At 38.0% G+C, this 20,579-nt stretch overlaps 2 protein-coding genes across 2 annotated transcripts; both read right to left on the bottom strand.

The window, feature by feature from the left end:
- Window positions 1–6,093: 6,093 nt before the first annotated feature.
- LOC309381735 (olfactory receptor 2A12-like) lies at window positions 6,094–8,447 on the bottom strand (the record flags this gene model as incomplete). Its single annotated transcript, XM_081933021.1, has 2 exons — window positions 6,094–7,051; window positions 8,368–8,447. The coding sequence occupies 2 exons, from the start codon at window positions 8,445–8,447 to the stop codon at window positions 6,094–6,096; spliced, it is 1,038 nt and encodes a 345-aa protein (XP_081789147.1).
- Window positions 8,448–15,268: 6,821 nt separating this feature from the next.
- LOC309381736 (olfactory receptor 2D2-like) lies at window positions 15,269–18,598 on the bottom strand (the record flags this gene model as incomplete). Its single annotated transcript, XM_081933022.1, has 2 exons — window positions 15,269–16,226; window positions 18,519–18,598. 2 exons carry the CDS (start codon window positions 18,596–18,598, stop codon window positions 15,269–15,271), a joined length of 1,038 nt encoding a protein of 345 aa, XP_081789148.1.
- Between the last annotated feature and the right edge of the window lie 1,981 nt (window positions 18,599–20,579).

Consider the following 20,579-nt stretch of genomic DNA (forward strand, 5'->3'; position numbering starts at 1 on the left):
CAAGTGCCTGTCCAGTCACTCAAGGTGCTGGTTATTACTATTAAAGCACTAAACGGCTTGAGGCCAAGTTATCTGAAGTATTGCCTTTTCTCAGATACATGTATACAGATGATACCACTCAAATGGCAGAAAGTGAAGAGGAACTAAAGAGCCTCTTGATGCTGGCGAAGAAGTAGAGTGTAAAAGTTGGCTTGAAACTCAACATTAAGACATTAAAAGACGCTTGCTCCTGGGGAGAAAAGCTATGGCAAATCCAAACAGCATACTAAAAAGAGGCATCACCCTGCCAACACAAGGGTGTATAGTCAAGGCTATGCTTTTCCCATAGTTGGTTCTATGGTTCTGCAACCCAACAAGACAGACACAGACTTCAGAGGATAATCAGAACTGCAGAAAAAACAATTATTGCCAACCTGCCTTCCATTGGGGACCTATAGACTGCACGCATCAAAAAGAGGGCCGTGAAAATATTTACAGACCCCTCACACCCTGGATATAAATTGTTTCAACTCCTACCCTCAAAACGACACTATAGAGCATTGCACACCAAGACAACTAGACACAAGAACAGTTTTTTTTTCTCATCACTCTGCTAAACAAATAATTCCCTCATCACTGTCAAACTATTCACTAAGGCTGCATTGCTATTAGTCTTCTCATGGTTCCTATCACCCTTCTCCTCCCACTCATATAACTTTGTTGCTTGTATCCTTACAATTTATATTGATATTGATTGTTTCCTGATTGCTTATTTGTACCTATGACTTTCATTGTAGTGTTGTACCTTATGATTCTTGACTAATGTACCTTGTCTTTTTATGTACACTGAGAGCATATGCACCAAAGACAAATTCATACTTGGCCAATAAAGAATTCTATTCTATTCTATTCTATATAAACTGACAGCAGGCAGCACTCCTTACTAGCACTGATGATGATAGTTAGGGTAATGAAACATTTGCAAGAAAACCAGCAAGCTCAGAGAGCACCAAGGACCCCTCATTTCAACCCTGACCTACAAATATTTTCTTTTATTGAATCCTTTATCCAGCAGCAAAATATCAGCTTACCTTAGCCTTTGGCGAAGCAACTAAAAAAGACATTCCTTGCTCTTGGTTTCTGCCCATCTCAGTAGACTATGTCAGATATGTTATTGGAGAGGGTTTGATGGTCCATTGTACAACTCTCAAGAAGATATGTTTTTTAAACAATTTTTTAAAAATCTTGGCAGGAATCAGTTACTTATCATCTCATAATTCTTAAAAGCATCTCAACTCTTATGGGTGAATAATAACTCACAACACCTGGAGATACCTTGGGATTAATTAACGAGCACAATTATTTCCACAAGGAATCTATGAAACTGCCAATGTTTATTCAAATGTTGATTTTTTTTTATTTCTCTTTGCAAAAGTTGCAAGATTTGGGGGGATTACCTTCCCCTGCATGATGTAGCTGTCAAAATTTTCTATACCCTTTCTTTTACCCTTTTTCCTTCAAAAAATTTGTAAAAACCAATAAAAAATTTTCAAAAAAAAAAGGAATCTATGAAGTGTGCAAGATATCAATGGGAATATGGAACTTCGCTTGCGTTTGTTTATTCTCAAAGGTTCTACTGAAAAGAAATCAGTAGCAGTTAACAATCCTAGGGAAATTGCCCCAATTAATTATCTTCATGGTCATTTTTTTCAGCGCTTGATATTTTTTTAGCTTCAACGAAGGAAAAGAAAGTTATTTGGACAGATGAATCAAAGTTTTAAAAAATCAATCAGTGCTTAGATGGAACAACCAAGAAATAGATATAGATGGAGACTTAAGAGAGGAATGGGGGAGACAAGCAAAAAAACAGAGCATAACAACTGACGTATCAAAGCGGGCAAGGGACGATGAGTAGATGATTCCTTTTTTCTTTATTATTGTTCTGACTTGCTTTTCCTTCTAACCCTCTTTATTTAAAGCGTAGCAATTAAAGTATAAAGCAGGCAAGAGATTATGGATGGATCCTGTTCTCAATTCTTGATTTGAATTGTTTTCTCCTATATCTCCCTCTCCATTCCTCTTCACTTTTTCTCTTTTTGTAGGCAGGTGACATGATGAGAACTTAGACAGGAAAGAAAGAAAAAGCTTTTTAATGTAGGGTGATATAATTAAAAGCCAGTGCAAGAGATAGAAATAAAGGGAATATCAATGTATTACATTTCTATTTGACAAAATGAAACTAATAATGAGAAATAAGTGGAATAACTGAATAATGGTAGGCTGTAACTAAATATAGATGTGTATTGTTATGGTAATTTTATAAATTGATTGAACGTATAACAATGTTTAATTTAATTAGTTTTGTTTGTACTGGAATGTATTGTGCCCAAGTGCCACACTACTCACACATTGATTTCACATTTTTATAAAAAAAATTAAAAAATAAAAAACGGGAAAAAATCAATACCCGACAATCTCTGTTTATATCTTTTAACTCTCAATCAATATTAAACCAGAAATCCCAAAGGTGCTTTTTCAAAAGGCAACTAGAATTATTTCGTTTTTGCTTGAAGGCTTTTTGCTTCTCATCCAAGAAGCTTCTTCAGTTTTGAACCAAAGAAGGTTTTTTGGATGAGAAGTGAAACGTCTTCAAGGAAAAACAAGGAAAGTCCAGTTGCCTTTTGAAAAAGCACCTTTGGGACAACCATGACCTGGATGACTGAGAATCTCCACAGACATTAAACAAGTCAGAAATCAGAAATGTCTGGCACACTTTAACTGAAAAACTTAATACTGGCCAAGTTAACACTGGTCTAGGAGGCAGGAGGGTAAATTCTTCCTTCCCAGGCCCTTCCTTTGTGGAGAGCTGCAGGATTCAACCCTTGACCATGTCCAATTTAACATCTGCTGTTAGAAAGTGTTGAAACTGTTGGATGAGGTCATCCACAGGTTTGGTATTCAGATATAATGGTAATTATATTTGTTGAACCCAGGCCAATGAAGCGAAGCTGTCAAGGGTCCCTCCCTGAACGTTATGTGGATGAGAAAGAATAAATGTATATGTGTCAGTAATGAGTTTCCTGAAATCATCCACTTTGCAGATCTCCAGTCTGCCTATCCACAACATCAGGTTGATTTTAGATTCACTAGCTAAGGGGAACAATCCCTAAAATTGATAACTCGCAGATAAATTACTTCGCACGTAGCTCAGTCAGAAAAAGGGGATTTGGGCATAACTATGAAATGATGGAAGGGACACTGCGGCTCAGCGGGTAAGATGCTGAGCTTATCGATCAGAAAGGTCAGTAGTTCGAATCCCTAGCACTGTGTAATGGAATGAGCTCCCATTACTTTTTCCCAGCTTTGAACCTAGCAGTTCAAAAGCACGTAAAAATGTAAGTAGAAAAATAGAGACTACCTTTGGTGGGAAGGTAACAGCATTCCATATGCCTTTGGTGCTTAGTCATGCCAGCCACATGACCACGGAGATATGTTGGACAGCGCTGGCTCTTTGGCTTTGAAACGGGGGGCACCGCCCCCAAGAGTCAGGGTGACTAGCACATATGTGCAAGGGGAAGCTTTAGCTTTAGCTATGAAATGATAGTTAGGACTAGAAAGAGAAGCTAAGGGGAACAATCCCTAAAACTGATATCTCTCAAGTAAATTACTTCGCATGTAGTTCAGTCAGAAAAAGGGGATTTGGGCATAACTATGAAATGATGGGCAGGACTAAAAAGAGAAGGGAGTTCTGAAAGAACAAAGTGGCAATATTTCATGAAAATAGTGTAGCTTCTTTCTAAGTCTCACTTTATCTTATGCTGACCTTCCCTAGAATTCTGTTTGCTTCTAATATTTCTGACATCCTATCAGCATTCTTGGGCCTTTCTCTGAGATGTGTGTCTGGAGAAGAGAGTAACTTTACTTTTTAAATTGTATACCACATAGCTCAGCTCTTGCATAGTTTTCCTTAGATGTCTTAAATAAGGGACTTTCCCTTTAACTGTGAATGCCTCTCCATGTTTAAATACATGACTAAGACAGATCAAGTATAACTTGTTTCTTGGCCAAGCTTTCTTGGATGAGTGTCAAAGATAGACCATCCCCTGAATGGTTATAAGAAGAAAAAATGGACATCAACTTGCTTGTTTTCTCTTGCTCCTAGTAAATTGTGAAGATTTTAATATTCAGTTCAATATTCTATCACTATTATTGTATGTACACCGACAGCTTTTGCACTGGAGATAAATTCCATGTGTCTCTAATCACACTTGGCCAATAAAGAATTCTAATTCTAATGGAGATTAGGCATTCAGACAAACTTGTGCAGCAGCAGCCAAAAAAGCCAATGCAATTCTAGTTGCATTAACAGAGGGATACAATCAAGATCAGGTGAGGTACTAATACCACTCTATAAAGCCCTAGTAAGAAAACATCTAGAATACTGCATCCAGTTTTGGTCACCACATATAAAAAAAGATGTTGAGACTCTAGAAAAAGTGCAGAGAAGAGCAACCAGGATGATTAGGGGACTGGAGACTAAAACATATGAAGAACGGTTACAGGAACTGGGCATGTCTAGTCTAGTGAAGAGAAGGACCAGGGGAGCCGTGATAGTAGTATTCCAATATTTGAAGGTCTGCCACAGAGGGGAGGGGGTCAAGCTATTTTCCAAAGCACCTGAAGGCCAGACAAGGAATAATGGATGGAAAATGACCAAGGAGAGATTCAACCTAGAAATAAGGAGGAACTTTCTGACAGCGAGAACAATCAACCATGGAACAGCTTGCCTTCAGAAGTTGTGGGAGCTTCATCCTTGCAAGCTTTCAAGAAGAGATCAGACTACCATTTTTTTAGAAATGGTGTAGGGTCTCCTGCTTGAGTGGGGCAGGTTGGACTAGATGACCTATAAGATGTCTTCCAACTCTGTTAATCTGTTATCTATTAATTTGAATAAATTATTTCATAGAATTTACCATAGAATATTTTATATGTTTACTCAGAAAAAAATGCCACTGATATCATAGATACACATTCCCTGGTAGAATATTTCTCAACATTAACCACTTTAAGAAGTGAGGACTTCTCAGCCAGTATGTTTTCTCTGTTTACAAAAAGCACCTGGGAGAAAGATGAGTCTATAACTGGTCTCAATTAACATTGATACCGGGCAAAGGTTTAGAACAGGTTACGATATGGTCAACCTGTGATAAATATGAACAACAAATATCCATTATTCATTTGGGATAAGTATGGATTTAGAAACAATATTCCAGACTAACAGAACTTTGTGAAATATAGGCAGTAGACTGTATCTTCTCAGCCAAATAATTTCCCCTCATTTCACACCCATGTTTTTAACTTTAGATCAGGGGTGTCAAACTCGATTTGATTGAGGACCACATCAGGGTTGTGCTTGATTCAGGGCGTGGGGGGAACATGACTAGGGACTGTGGCTGGGGCATGGCCAGCTCAACATCATTCATAGAGGCTCTATTTTCAGCCACAATGGCCTCCTGCAACCCTCTGCGAGTGAAAACAGAGCCCGGGGGCACATTCGACTTCCTCAAGCTCCACTTCCACTGGCAGAGGGCTTCAGGAGGCCATTGCAGCTGAAAATGGAGCCTGAATGGGCCACAGGCAAAAATGGAGCATCAGAGGGCTTCACACAGCTCTCTCAATCTCTCTTTTTACTGCCAAAAGGGACTGCAGGCCTGTCCTTCATTATTTCCAGGGTGGTTCCACAGGGTAGATCTAACCACCCCATGGGCCAGATCCAGCCCATCAAGGCTTAGTCTGGCCTAGAGTTTTTCACTCCTGTTTTAGATTATATGAATTGTTCTCCAGCTTTAACTCTGCCATTAAAGGGACTTTTGTAAAGAGCCCGGGAAGTAGATATAATAGCTCCCCACATACCTCATTTTTCCGAAAATAAAAACTTATTTACATTGCACCCAAATACCATGATAATAATAGTCCGAGAGGTCATTCACAGAAATATTGGGTTGAGTTTATGTCTAGGCAAACCAAAATTTAAGGCATTCTGAATTAATGCTCATGATCGGCCAATGTCCGATATAACATGAAATAAAGACTGACAAAGTAAGACACAAACATTCATGTTTTCTGATCAAAGTCTTTTCTTTGCAATATCTTTCTTACTGACCTATGGATGTCCTTGTTCCTTAGAGTATAAATGATAGGGTTAAGCAGAGGGGTGACCAGAACATAGAAAATTGCACTGTGCTTATTATGATCAGGAGCTGAGATTGATTTAGGAATGACATATATAAAAAAGGAAGGGCCATAAAACAAGGTGACAACAACCAGATGGGAGCCACAGGTAGAGAACGCTTTGCGCTGTCCAACTGTAGACTTCATGTGGGATACAGAATAAAGAATTAACACATAGGAAGTCAGGATGACACAAAGGGGAAACAGAAGGAGTAATGCTCCTGCAGCAGATACAATATTCTCAACGAGTTGCATATCACTGCATGAAAGTTTTAACACCACAGGAATTTCACACATAAAGTGGTTGATATGATTGGGACCACAGAAAGTTTGGGATACCAGGAAGGCATCACATATAGCACAGAGCAGAGGTGCAATTATCCAGCAGGCTAAAGCAAACTGCAACTGGCATTGCTGGTCCATGACAACAGCATATTTTAGGGGCGAACAGATAGCCAGATAACGGTCATAAGCCATGACACCCAGCAGCAAAGACTCGGTAGTAGCCATGGACCCTACCAAAAATATCTGGGCAATACAGAGTGGAAAGGAGATGGCTCCATGCCCAGTCATGAGGTGAGATAACATTAGGGGCACTGTGCTTGTGATGTAACATATTTCAATCACCGCAAGATGAGAAAGAAAATAATACATCGGAGTGTTGAGTTGCACATCAACCTGTACCAATATGATGATCAGCAGGTTCCCCAAAACTGTAATCAAGTAAAAAATGAGAATGACCCCAAAGAGGAGTAGCTGGATTTTTCTGTCACTGGTGAACCCCAACAAGATGAATTCCTTGACAGAGGTGAAGTTCTCAGCTTCAATCATGGGCTCCTGTCTGAGGAGAAGGAAAAAGAACGAGAGTCCATTGGATCAACTACCACTTTTTTTCAGTTTTTAAATATTTTTATTTGAAATACTATACATCAATTTATCAGCTGCAGATGAATGTGTGTGTGTGTGTGTGTGTGTGCCTGTGTGTGTGTGCCTGTGTGTGCACGCACACACACACACACACACACACACACACACACACATACATATACATATACATATCCGGGTGGATGGGCGGAGCCTCCCATTGCCACTACTACCGGTTAGCCCGATCTAGGCGGAATAGGCAGTAACCCACCTTTGGTTTACATATAAATATATTGAATACAATGTAATTGTCCTGGAATTCCATTTGCCATAAAATAAAGATAACACATACACTATTTTAACTGTTGTCTGTGGGTTTTTTTTTTTCCTGTTGATAGATTGTGCTTTTATCTCAATCATCATTGGAAATATTCCACCTCATAGTAAGATTATTTTGTTGTTGTTATTGCAAAATAGCAAAGGGAACAAATCAACAACAATTGAAACAGCTTCCATAATTAACTACTTTTGACAATTGGTTTAAATTTCACTACATATAGGCTTCATGGTTAGTAAAATATTATTCTGTTATTTATTCTTCTGTAGCAATGCAAACTAAAAAAATATCAAAGGAATTTGTTACAACCAGATAATTGTGCAAACATCTCCTTAGCTTCAGAAACTACAAATATTTTCACATGCTGTAAATTATACATAAGATAATTCTGTTATTGGTTTCCTCCTCAAAATAAATCCAAATCAAGAAATATAGTGATGAGTTTCTTAAAGGATTCTACTTCAAGATTGCTAGTATGATAATTTATTAATAATTTAATAGTAACATATTAAGAAAAAATACTTCCTGAAAAGAAATGTTATTCTAGAGTCTTTTCACAAAAGGTACAAAATAGAACTACCTCTGTTACTTCACAAATATATTTTTGAATTTATTCACATTAGAAAACAAATCACTATCTCCCCACATTAAACTTTCTTTCTGGTCTAGTAGCACAGATTATTTTATTAGGAAAACAAGGATTATCTCATCAGGTTCCTCATCTAGATGATCTTTATTTTTATTTTATTTTATTCAGTTTGTCCAACATGTAAAAGATAACAGGTATAAGTATAAACTAAGTATGAACACAGTAAATGGGTACGAATAAATGGAGACAGTAGGACAGAGATTTCTTTGGACCTGGAAGCTAAAAAAAGTTGGATATGGTTATACTTGGAATAGATATGACTAAAAATATCCAGATTATCTTTTCCAGTGACAGAATATAAAATTACCTTTCTTCTTTTCCAGGATGTTCCTCAGCCTTCATTAAAAAACTAATCAGGTGATCACCTTCTATTAAGGTAACCGGCATGATGGAAGATGATCCATTTCCTTTCTACTGAAGCCAAATATTGGACATCTATAAGGGACAGAGATCATGTCTCTGTGATGAACTTGTGGGTGTGGGAGTAAGGTCGTGAACTCTCAACTGGGTGGGGAAAGCCAGGAAGCTTTCAGATTTGGGTTTTCCCAGATGTGCCAACATGACTCTCTTATTAAATTGGAACTTTGAGCAATACTTTGTCTTGGACTCTGATTTAATTTTGGATGTTATTTGGAACCCCGACAACCTCTCCATTTCCCTCACTAACTTTCACCTCTCCATTTAAATGTCTACATGAAACTACTGGGGGAGATAATCTGTTGGCCTGGCATCTGGCATGCTAATCACATCTAATTATCTTCCATCCCAAGCCAGACTGGTGATATTTTGACAGTGCAGGCTGAAGGCCTGGAGGCTGTAAGGGTCTGCCTGGGGAGGAACTGGTTTTGACTCAACCCTGGCATGACAGTGTGACTTTAAGATATTGGTTTCCCAGGCCCATATATTTTATCTTCGGCTCTGGCATTCCCCAGACAGAACTGGTATGTCATTTGTGGGTTCTTTTAAACTCACAGCTCCTACTCAAGGCTACTCAAGGCTAGGGGGGAACGGACTTTGCACATTTCATCTAATACACCAATTGCACCTTCTCCTGAACTAGGAGAATAATAGCATTGGACGGGACCTTGTAGGTCACTTAGTCCAACCTCTGCTCAAGCAAGACACCATTTCTTGATATACCATTTCTGACAAGTGCCTGTCCAGTCACTCAAGGTGCTGGTTATTACTATTAAAGCCCTACACGGCTTGAGGCCAAGTTATCTGAAGTATTGCCTTTTCTCAGATACATGTATACAGATGATACCACTCAAATGGCAGAAAGAGCCTCTTGATGCGGGCGAAGAAGGAGAGTGTAAAAGTTGACTTGAAACTCAACATTAAGAAATTAAAAGACGCTTGCTCCTGGAGAGAAAAGCTATGGCAAATCCAAACAGCACACAAAAAAGAGGCATCACCCTGCCAACACAAGGGTGTATAGTCAAGGCCATGGTTTTCCCATAGTTGGTTCTATGGCTCTGCAACCCAACAAGACAGACACAGATTTCAGAGGATAATCAGAACTGCAGAAAAAACAATTACTGCCAACCTGCCTTCCATTGGGGACCTGTAGACTGCACGCATCAAAAAGAGGGCCGTGAAAATATTTACAGACCCCTCATACCCTGAATATAAATTGTTTCAACTCCTACCCTCAAAACAACACTATAGAGCATTGCACACCAAGACAACTAGACACAAGAACAGTGTTTTTTTTCTCACCACTCTGCTAAACAAATAATTCCCTCATCACTGTCAAACTATTCACTAAGGCTGCATTGCTATTAGTCTTCTCATGGTTCCTATCACCCTTCTCCTCCCACTCATATAACTTTGTTGCTTGTATCCTTACAATTTATATTGATATTGATTGTTTCCTGATTGCTTATTTGTACCTATGACTTTCATTGTAGTGTTGTACCTTATGATTCTTGACTAATGTACCTTGTCTTTTTATGCACACTGAGAGCATATGCACCAAAGACAAATTCATACTTGGCCAATAAAGAATTCTATTCTATTCTATTCTGTTCTATTCTATTCTATTCTATTCTATATAAACTGACAGCAGGCAGCACTCTTTACTAGCACTGATGATGATAATTAGGGTAATGAAACATTTGCAAGAAAACCAGCAAGCTCAGAGAGCACCAAGGACCCCTCATTTCAACCCTGAGCTACAAATACTTTCTTTTATTGAATCCTTTATCCAGCAGCAAAATATCAGCTTACCTTAGCCTTTGGCGAAGCAACTAAAAAAGACATTCCTTGCTCTTGGTTTCTGCCCATCTCAGTAGACTATATCAGATACGTAATTGGAGATGGTTTGATGATCCATTGTACAACTCTCAAGAAGATATGTTTTTTAAACAATTTTTAAAAAATCTAGGCAGGAATCAGTTACTTATCATCTCATAATTCTTAAAAGCATCTCAACTCTTATGGGTGAATAATAACTCACAACACCTGGAAATACTTTGGGATTAATTAACGAGCACAATTATTTCCACAAGGAATCTATGAAACTGCCAATGTTTATTCAAATGTTGAATTTTTTTTATTTCTCTTTGCAAAAGTTGCGAGATTTGGGGGGATTACCTTCCCCCGCATGATGTAGCTGTCAAAATTTTCTATACCCTTTCTTTTACCTTTTTTCCTTTAAAAAATTTGTAAAAACCAATAAAAAAATTTCCCCAAAAAAAGGAATCTATGAAGTGTGCATGATATCAATGGGAATATGGAACTTCGCTTGTGTTTGTTTATTCTCAAAGGCTCTACTGAAAAGAAATCAGTAGCAGTTAACAATCCTAGGGAAATTGCCCCAATTAATTATCTTCATGGTCGTTTTTTTCAGCGCTTGATATTTTTTTAGCTTCAACGAAGGAAAAGAAAGTTATTTGGACAGATGAATCAAAGTTTTAAAAAATCAATCAATGCTTAGATGGAACAACCAAGAAATAGATATAGATGGAGACTTAAGAGAGGAATGGGGGAGACAAGCAAAAAAATAGAGCATAGCAACTGAAGTATCGAAGCGGGCAAGGGACGATCCTTTTTTTCTTTATTATTGTTTTGACTTGCTTTTCCTTCTAACCCTCTTTATTTAAAGCGTAGCAATTAAAGTATAAAGCAGGCAAGAGATTATGGATGGATCCTGTTCTCAATTCTTGATTTGAATTGTTTTCTCCTATATCTCCCTCTCCATTCCTCTTCACTTTTTCTCTTTTTGTAGGCAGGTGACATGATTAGAAGTTAGACAGGAAAGAAAGAAAAAGCTTTTTAATGTAGAGTGATATAATTAAAAGCTAGAGTAAGAGATAGAAATAAAGGGAATATCAATGTACTTACATTTCTATTTGACAAAATGAAACTAATAATGAGAAATAGGTGGAATAATTGAATAATGATAGGCTGTAACTAAATATAGATGTGTATTGTTATGGTAATTTTATAAGTTGATTAAATGTATAACAATGTTTAATTTGATTAGTTTTGTTTGTACTGGAATGTATTGTGCCCAAGTGCCACACTGCTCACACATTGATTTGACATTTTTATTTAAAAAAAACGGGGAAAAATCAATACCCGACAATCTTTGTTTATATCTTTTAACTCTCAATCAATATTAAACCAGAAAACCCAAAGGTGCTTTTTCAAAAGGCAACTAGAATTATTTTGTTTTTGCTTGAAGGCATTTTGCTTCTCATCCAAGAAGCTTCTTCAATTCTGAACCGAAGAAGCTTTTTTGGATGAGAAGTAAAACATCTTCAAGGAAAAACAAGGAAAGTCCAGTTGCCTTTTGAAAAAGCACCTTTGGGACAACCGTGACTTGGATGACTGAGAATCTCCACAGACATTACACAAGTCAGAAATCAGAAATAACTAGCACACTTTAACTGAAAAACTTAATACTGGCCTAGTTAACATTGGTCTAGGAGGCAGGAGGGTAAATTCTTCCTTCCCAGGCCCTTCCTTTGTGGAGAGCTGCAGGATTCAACCCTTGACCTTGTCCAATTTAACATCTGCTGTTAGAAAGTGTTGAAACTTTTGGTTGAGGTCATCCACAGGTTTGGCATTCAGATATAATCGTAATTATATTTGTTGACCCCAGGCCAATGAAGCGAAGCTGTCAAGGCTCTCTCCCTGAATGTTATATGGATGAGAAAGAATAAATGTATATGTGTCGGTAATGAGTTTCCTGAAATCATCCACTTTGCAGATCTCCAGTCTGCCTATCCACAACATCGGGTTGATTTTAGATTCACTAGCTAAGGGGAACAATCCCTAAAATTGATATCTCGCAGATAAATTACTTCGCACTTAGCTCAGTCAGAAATGGGGGATTGGGGCATAACTATGAAATGATGGAAGGGACACTGCAGCTCAGCGGGTAAGATAATGAGCTTATCGATCAGAAAGGTCAGTAGTTTGAATCCCTAGCACTGTGTAATGGAATGAGCTCCCATTACTTTTTCCCAGCTTCTGCATCCTAGCAGTTCGAAAGCACGTAAAAATGTAAGTAGAAAAATAGGGACCACCTTTGGTGGGAAGGTAACAGCATTCCGTATGCCTTTGGCATTTAGTCATGCCAGCCACATGACCAGGGAGAGATTTTGGACAGCGCTGGCTCTTTGGCTTTGAAACGGGGGGCACCGCCCCCAAGAGTCGGGGTGACTAGCACATATGTGCAAGGGGAAGCTTTAGCTTTAGCTATGAAATGATAGTTAGGACTAGAAAGAGAAGCTAAGGGGAACAATCCCTAAAACTGATATCTCTCAAGTAAATTACTTCGCATGTAGTTCAGTCAGAAAAAGGGGATTTGGGCATAACTATGAAATGATGGGCAGGACTAAAAAGAGAAGGGAGTTCTGAAAGAACAAAGTGGCAATATTTCATGAAAATAGTGTAGCTTCTTTCTAAGTCTCACTTTATCTTATCCTGCCCTTCCCTAGAATTCTGTTTGCTTCTAATATTTCTGACATCCTATCAGCATTCTTGGGCCTTTCTCTGAGATGTGTGTCTGGAGAAGAGAGTAACTTAACTTTTTAAATTGTATACCACATATCTCAGCTCTTGCATAGTTTTCCTTAGATGTCTTAAATAAGGGACTTTCCCTTTAACTGTGAATGCCTCTCCATGTTTAAATACATGACTAAGACAGATCAAGTATAACTTGTTTCTTGGCCAAGCTTTCTTGGATGAGTGTCAAAGATAGACCATCTCCTGAATGGTTATAAGAAGAAGAAAATGCTCATCAGCTTGCTTGTTTTCTCTTGTTCCTAGTAAATTGTGAATATTTTAATATTCAGTTCAATATTCTATCACTATTATTGTATGTACACCGACAGCTTATGCACTGGAGATAAATTCCATGTGTCTCTAATCACACTTGGCCAATAAAGAATTCTAATTCTAATGGAGATTAGGCATTCAGACAAACTTGTGCAGCAGCAGCCAAAAAAGCCAATGCAATCCTAGTTGCATTAACAGAGGGATACAATCAAGATCAAGTGAGGTACTAATACCACTCTATAAAGTCCTAGTAAGACCACACTTAGAATACTGGATGCAGTATAAAAAAAGATGTTGAGACTCTAGAAAAAGTGCAGAGAAGAGCAACCAGGATGATTTGGGGACTGGAGACTAAAACATATGAAGAACGGTTACAGAAACTGGGCATGTGTAGTCTAGTGAAGGACCAGGGGAGCCATGATAGTAGTATTCCAATATTTGAAGGTCTGCCACAGAGGGGAGGGGGTCAAGCTATTTTCCAAAGCACCTGAAGGCCAGACAAGGAATAATGGATGGAAAATGACCAAGAAGAGATTCAACCTAGAAATAAGGAGGAACTTTCTGACAGCGAGAACAATCAACCATGGAACAGCTTGCCTTCAGACGTTGTGGGAGCTTCATCCTTGCAAGCTTTCAAGAAGAGATCAGACTATCATTTTTTAGAAATGGTGTAGGGTTTCCTGCTTGAGTGGGGGGTTGGACTAGATGACCTATAAGATCTCTTCCAACTCTGTTAATCTGTTATCTGTTAATTTGAATAAATTATTTCATAGAATTAACAATAGAATCTTTTATATGTTTACTCAGAAAAAAAATGCCACTGATATCATAGATACACATTCCCTGGTAGAATATTTCTCAACATTAACCACTTTAAGAAGTATGGACTTATCAGCCAGTAGGTTTTCTCTGTTTACAAAAAGCACCTGGGAGAAAGATGAGTCTATAACTGGTCTCAACTAACATTGATACCGGGCAAAAGTTTAGAACAGATTACCATATGGTCAACCTGTGATAAATATCAATAACAAATATCCATTGTTCATTTTGGATCAGTATGGATTTAAAAACAATATTCCAGACTAACAGAACTTTGTGAAATATAGGTGGTAGACTGTATCCTCTCAGCCAAATAATTTCCCCTCATTTCACACATGTTTTTAATTTTAGATCAGGGGTGTCAAACTCGATTTGATTGAGGACCACATCAGGGTTGTGCTTGATTCGGGGGGTGGGGGGACATGACTAGGGAGTGTGGCTGGAGCATGGCCAGCTCAACATCATTCATAGAGGCTCTATTTTCAGCCACAATGGCCTCATGCAACCCTTTGCGAGTGAAAACAGAGCCCAGGGGCACATTCGACTTCCTCAAGCTCCACTTCCACTGGCAGAGGGCTTCAGGAGGCCATTGCAGCTGAAAATGGAGCCTGGATGGGCCACAGATAAAAATGGAGCATCAGAGGGCTGCACACAGCTCTCTCAATCTCTTTTTTTACTGCCAAAAGGGACTGCAGGCCGGTCCTTCATTCTTTCCAGGGTGGTTCCACGGGGTAGATCTAACCACCCCATCGGCCGGATCCAGCCTATCAAGGCTTAGTCTGGCCTAGAGTTTTTTACCCCAGCTTTAGATTATATGAATTGTTCTCCAGCTTTAACTCTGCCATTAAAGGGACTTTTGTAAAGAGCCCAGGAAGTTGATATAATAGCTCCCCACATACCTCATTTTTCCGAAAATAAAAACTTATTTACATTGCACCCAAATATCATGATAATAATAGTCTGAGAGGTTATTCACAGAAATATTGGGTTGAGTTTATGGCTAGGCAAACCAACATTTAAGGCATTCTGAATTAATGCTCATGATCGGCCAATGTCCGACATAACATGAAAAAAAGACTGACAAAGTAAGACACAAACATTCATGTTTTCTGATCAAAGTCTTTTCTTTGCAATATCTTTCTTACTGACCTATGGATGTCCTTGTTCCTTAGAGTATAAATGATAGGGTTAAGCAGAGGGGTGACCAGAAAATAGAAAATTGCACTGTGCTTATTATGATCAGGAGCTGAGATTGATTTAGGAATGACATATATGAAAAAGGAAGGGCCATAAAACAAGGTGACAACAACCAGATGGGAGCCACAGGTAGAGAACGCTTTGCGCTGTCCAACTGTAGACTTCATGTGGGATACAGAATGAAGAATTAACACATAGGAAGTCAGGATGACACAAAGGGGAAATAGAAGGAGTAAGGCTCCTGCAGCAGATACAATATTCTCAACGAGTTCCGTATCACTGCATGAAAGTTTTAACACCACAGGAATTTCACACATAAAGTGGTTGATATGATTGGGACCACAGAAAGTTTGGGATACCAGGAAGGCATCGCATATAGCACAGAGCAGAGGTGCCGTTATCCAGCAAGCTAAAGCAAACTGCAACTGGCATCGCTGGTCCATGACAACAGCATATTTTAGGGGAGAACAGATGGCCAGATAACGGTCATAAGCCATGACACCCAGTAGCAAAGACTCAATGCAACCTGTGGACCCTGCAACAAATATCTGGGCAATGCAGAGAGGAAAGGAGATGGCCCCATGCCCGGCCATGAGGTGAGATAACATTAGGGGCACTGTGCTTGTGATGCAACATATTTCGATCACCGCAAGATGAGAAAGAAAATAATACATCGGAGTGTTGAGTTGCACATCAACCTGTACCAATATGATGATCAGCAGGTTCCCCAAAACTGTAATCAAGGAAAAAATGAGAATGACCCCAAAGAGGAGTAGCTGGATTTTTCTGTCACTGGTGAACCCCAACAAGATGAATTCCTTGACAGAGGTGAAGTTCTCAGCTTCAATCATGGGCTCCTGTCTGAGGAGAAGAAAAAAGAACGAGAGTCCATTGGATCAACTACCACTTTTTTCCAGTTTTTAAATATTTTTATTGAAATATAAAACTTTGAAACACTGTACAGGTTCAAATCCCAGTAAGGGTATGGCTAGCTGATAAGAGCTAAATAGCTTGAAATAGATCTATACTAGTCTCCCTTTATTTATTTTATCAGCACAAATACAACTCACTCTCTCTCTCTCTCTCTCTCTCTCTCTCTCTCTCTCTCTCTCTCTCTCTCTCTCTCTCTCTCCTCCTTATCAGCTGAGCCAGGGAAATAGGTATGTATTTGTGCTACAACCCCTGGTATGCCCAAATATGGGTGGAAGCTCACTACTCCCCCTTTCTGTCCTTCGGCTCATTACAGAAAACCATCCAGGCAGAAAACCATATTTTTTTATTTTTAATGTTGCCTTTTAATATTTGTGTTGTATTTGTGCTGATAAATAAATAAAGGGAGACTAGCATAGATCTATTTCGAGCTATTTAGCTCTCATCAGCTAGCCATACCCTTACTGGGATTTGAAGCTGGGCTGTATTACATATTAGGCAGGAGTCTTAACCACTAAGCCACAGGCTCTCCCCCCTATCAGGTGAGCCAGGGAAATAGGTATGCATTTGTGTTACAACCCCTGGTATGCCCAAATATGGGAGGAAGCTCACTACTCCCCCTTTCTGTCCTACGGCTCATTACAGAAAACCATCCAGGCAGAAAAGCATATTTTTTGTTTTTATATTTGTGTTGTATTTGTGCTGATAAATAAATAAAGGGAGACTAGTATAGATCTATTTCGAGCCTCATTTTTCTAACCATTGGTAGATTCTACCCCATGTAGCATAGTATTCTGTATCTCCTTTATCTTTTATTTTTAACATTAGTCTGTCTATTTCTAGTATCTTCCTTATTATCTCCTTTTCTGAAGGGCTGTTTTCGCTCTTCCACTGCTGTGCATACACAATTCTTCCTGCGATCAAGATGTGTAATATTAGGTATATTGTCCCTTTATCATAACCATCTATGTAATGCCCAATAAAAATAATTCTGCTTAAATTCTGTATGTTGTCTGGTCATTTAAATACATAAATACACACAAAACAGGGCCATGATTACCCAGAGCCATTTCTGAAATCAAGGTACTTAAATTATTCCAGGAAATATTAGTATCATCATCTGAGGATGGGCATGCTTGGATGCAGGGATCAAAAGTACTACAAGATGGAAAAATAAACTTGTTTTATTTCTTTCCTATCATTCTCCTTTATTTGCTTTAGAGATCAGGTTTAAAGAGGCAGAATCTAAATAACTTATTTTGGGTAAAGTCTATTTTCTTGCCATCTGTAGCTGTGGTGTGTGGTTTTTTTTTTCCTGTTGATAGATTGTGCTTTTATATCAATCATCATTGTAAATATTCAACCTCATAGTAAGATTATTTTGTTGTGGTTGTTATTGCAAAATAGCAAAGGGAACAAATCAACAACAATTGAAACAACTTCCATAATTAACTACTTTTGGCAATTGGTTTAAATTTCACTACATATAGGCTTCATGGTTAGTAAAATATTATTCTGTTATTTATTCTTCTGTAGCAATGCAAACTAAAAAAATATCAAAGGAATTTGTTACAACCAGATAATTGTGCAAACATTGCCTTAGCTTCAGAAACTACAAATATTTTCCCATGCTGTAAATTATACATAAGATAATTCTGTTATTGGTTTCCTCCTCAAAATAAACCCAAATAAAGAAATATAGTGGTGAGTTTTTTAAAGGATTCTACTTCAATATTGCTAGTATGGTAATTTATTAATAATTTAATAGTAACATATTAAGAAAAAATACTTCCTGAAAAGAAATGTTATTCTAGAGTCTTTTCACAAAAGTAACAAAATAGAACCACCTCTGTTACGTCACAAATATATTTTTGTATTTATTCACATTAGAAAACAAATTACTATCTGCCCTCATTAAACTTTATTTCTGGTCTAGTAACACAGATTATTTTATTAGAAAAACAACGATTATCTCATCAGGTTCCTCATCTAGATGATCTTTATTTTTATTTTATTTTATTCAGTTTGTCCAACATGTAAAAGATAACAGGTATAAGTATAAACTAAGTATGGACACAGTACATGGGTACAAATAAATGGAGACAGTAGGACAGAGATTTCTTTGGACCTGGAAGCTAAAAAAAGTTGGATATGGTTATACTTGGAATAGATATGACTAAAGATATCCAGATTATCTTTTCCAGTGACAGAATATAAAATTACCTTTCTTCTTTTCCAGGATGTTCCTCAGCCTTCATAAAAAAGCTAATCGGATGATCACCTTCTACTACGTTAACCCGCATGATGGAAGATGATCCATTTCCTTTCTACTGAAGCCAGATATTGGACATCTATAAGGGACAGAAATTATGTCTCTGTGATGAAAAAGCATATATGAATTGTCACAGAAGTTGTCTTAATAAAAAAATAAAATGGAATATTCTTCACAGGAGCTTGGCAGCCTATTTGTTCATACTAAGAATAACATCTAAATTATTATGGAAGAATGATATACTATCTGAAGGTATCTTGGGAATATTTATAATTTCTGAGCCCATAAACATCATCAAGAGAATAGAGAGAGTCTGCATATTAACATTGGGAATACAAATCTTTGCTCCACTTGCTCTTCAAAATCTCTGTTGAAGGGAAATTGATAGGAGATCATGATCTGAATGAAATTGCTCAGGTCCCTTTGACCTATTGCAATAATTTATATACTTTTTGTTTCTCTTAATCTTGACCTCTTGTGTATCTCAAAAATGTATTCAAGTATCGGCCATTGTTTGAACATATCAACAGAGGTTAAACTAAGGAATATCCATCACTTAGAGTCTTAATTAGTATATACTATGTATATAATATTATATATATAGTATATACATAGTTTGTGTGTTTGTGTTGTGTATAGCATATATATTAATTAATTCAGAAATTAAAATATATCTTCAAACAAGGTTTTGTCATAGTGATCAATATTGATCTGCAAGGGTCAATGGGAATAGGCATTATTGTTGCTGCTGCTATTGTTAGTAATAGTACTATGAGTTAAATAAGTATTTATTTAAATAGTTTCATATAATAAATGTTTGCGGGTCGATGAACAATCTGAAACCTCATGAAAGAGTCAATGAGCAGAAGGGTTTGTGGACCTTTACTTTAAAATTTCAGGCAACATCATTTCAAAGGTTTCTACTGCTTGGTGAATTGAAATGTATAGAAAAATATACCGCCAGTATACAGCGTTGAATTTATACTGATTTCATATGTGCTTTTAAAGAAGGAAAAGTCAACTTTTAGTTTCCTGTGTGGTTTATTTAAAAAGCTGCAATGGTCCCAAATTTAAATTCATAGATTCCAACGTTCAAGTCAATAATTTTTCCCAAATATATGCTACATTGAGAAGGAATTGTCATAGACTGCATTTGGTCCATCATTCCAGTTCATTAAGACAGAGGTCTACAATATTTCAATACTGTGAGTGGTTAAATATCCTTGCAATGGACTCCTAATGTGTTAATCCTATTAATGTATATTGCAAATAAAATTTCATCCAGTTTATTGCAGCATAAGCATATTCCAGAATGTCTCATTGAGTTAAACTGCAGCATATTTCGGAGTGCGTTTTCTTTTTTTCTGAAGCGTAAAATAGAAATGTTGACTTGTTCTGCTCAGCTACCTGAAATGTCAGACATAATTATTGGACACTACCAGGAGTGGATTCCAGCCGCCATTACTACTGGTTCAGTAGGGAAAAAAATCGCACGCATTTTCATTTTAAACAATCTGCGCATGCAAACACCATTAAAAAATGAATAAAAAGTACATTTTTTAAATGAAGATTGTTCTGCACATGTGCAGAACCGAAAATCAAGATGTCGCCACTGTAGAGTCCTGGCAATGATGTCAAGAGTGTGCCCGAGTCTGCCAGCAACAGCCAGGTCGCGTCTGATTGGTCGAGACGCGGCCTGGCTAAACGGGGGCAATCCCCGCTTCCTGATTGGCCGCCCTGCCTGACAGCTCCATATAAATAGCTGTCAGGCAGGGACTGCTCCCGCTTCTCTCCTGTACTTGTAGTTCTTGTTGCCTGTTAATAAGCGATGGTTGGATTTGCCTCACGGCGTCTGTCTGCGTTCCTGCCTATCTAGCAGCCACTGATCACAGAATTGGTACAGTCACATGTCCGATGGAGTTACTACCTATTCAGCCGAAACGGACTGAATAATAGGAACCCACCTCTGGACATAGTCACCCTATGAATACCTAGAAATGATATGGCAGGAG

The sequence above is a fragment of the Natrix helvetica genome (genome assembly GCF_964273705.1).
Source record: "Natrix helvetica genome assembly, chromosome: Z".
Taxonomy (NCBI): Eukaryota; Metazoa; Chordata; class Lepidosauria; order Squamata; family Natricidae; genus Natrix; species Natrix helvetica.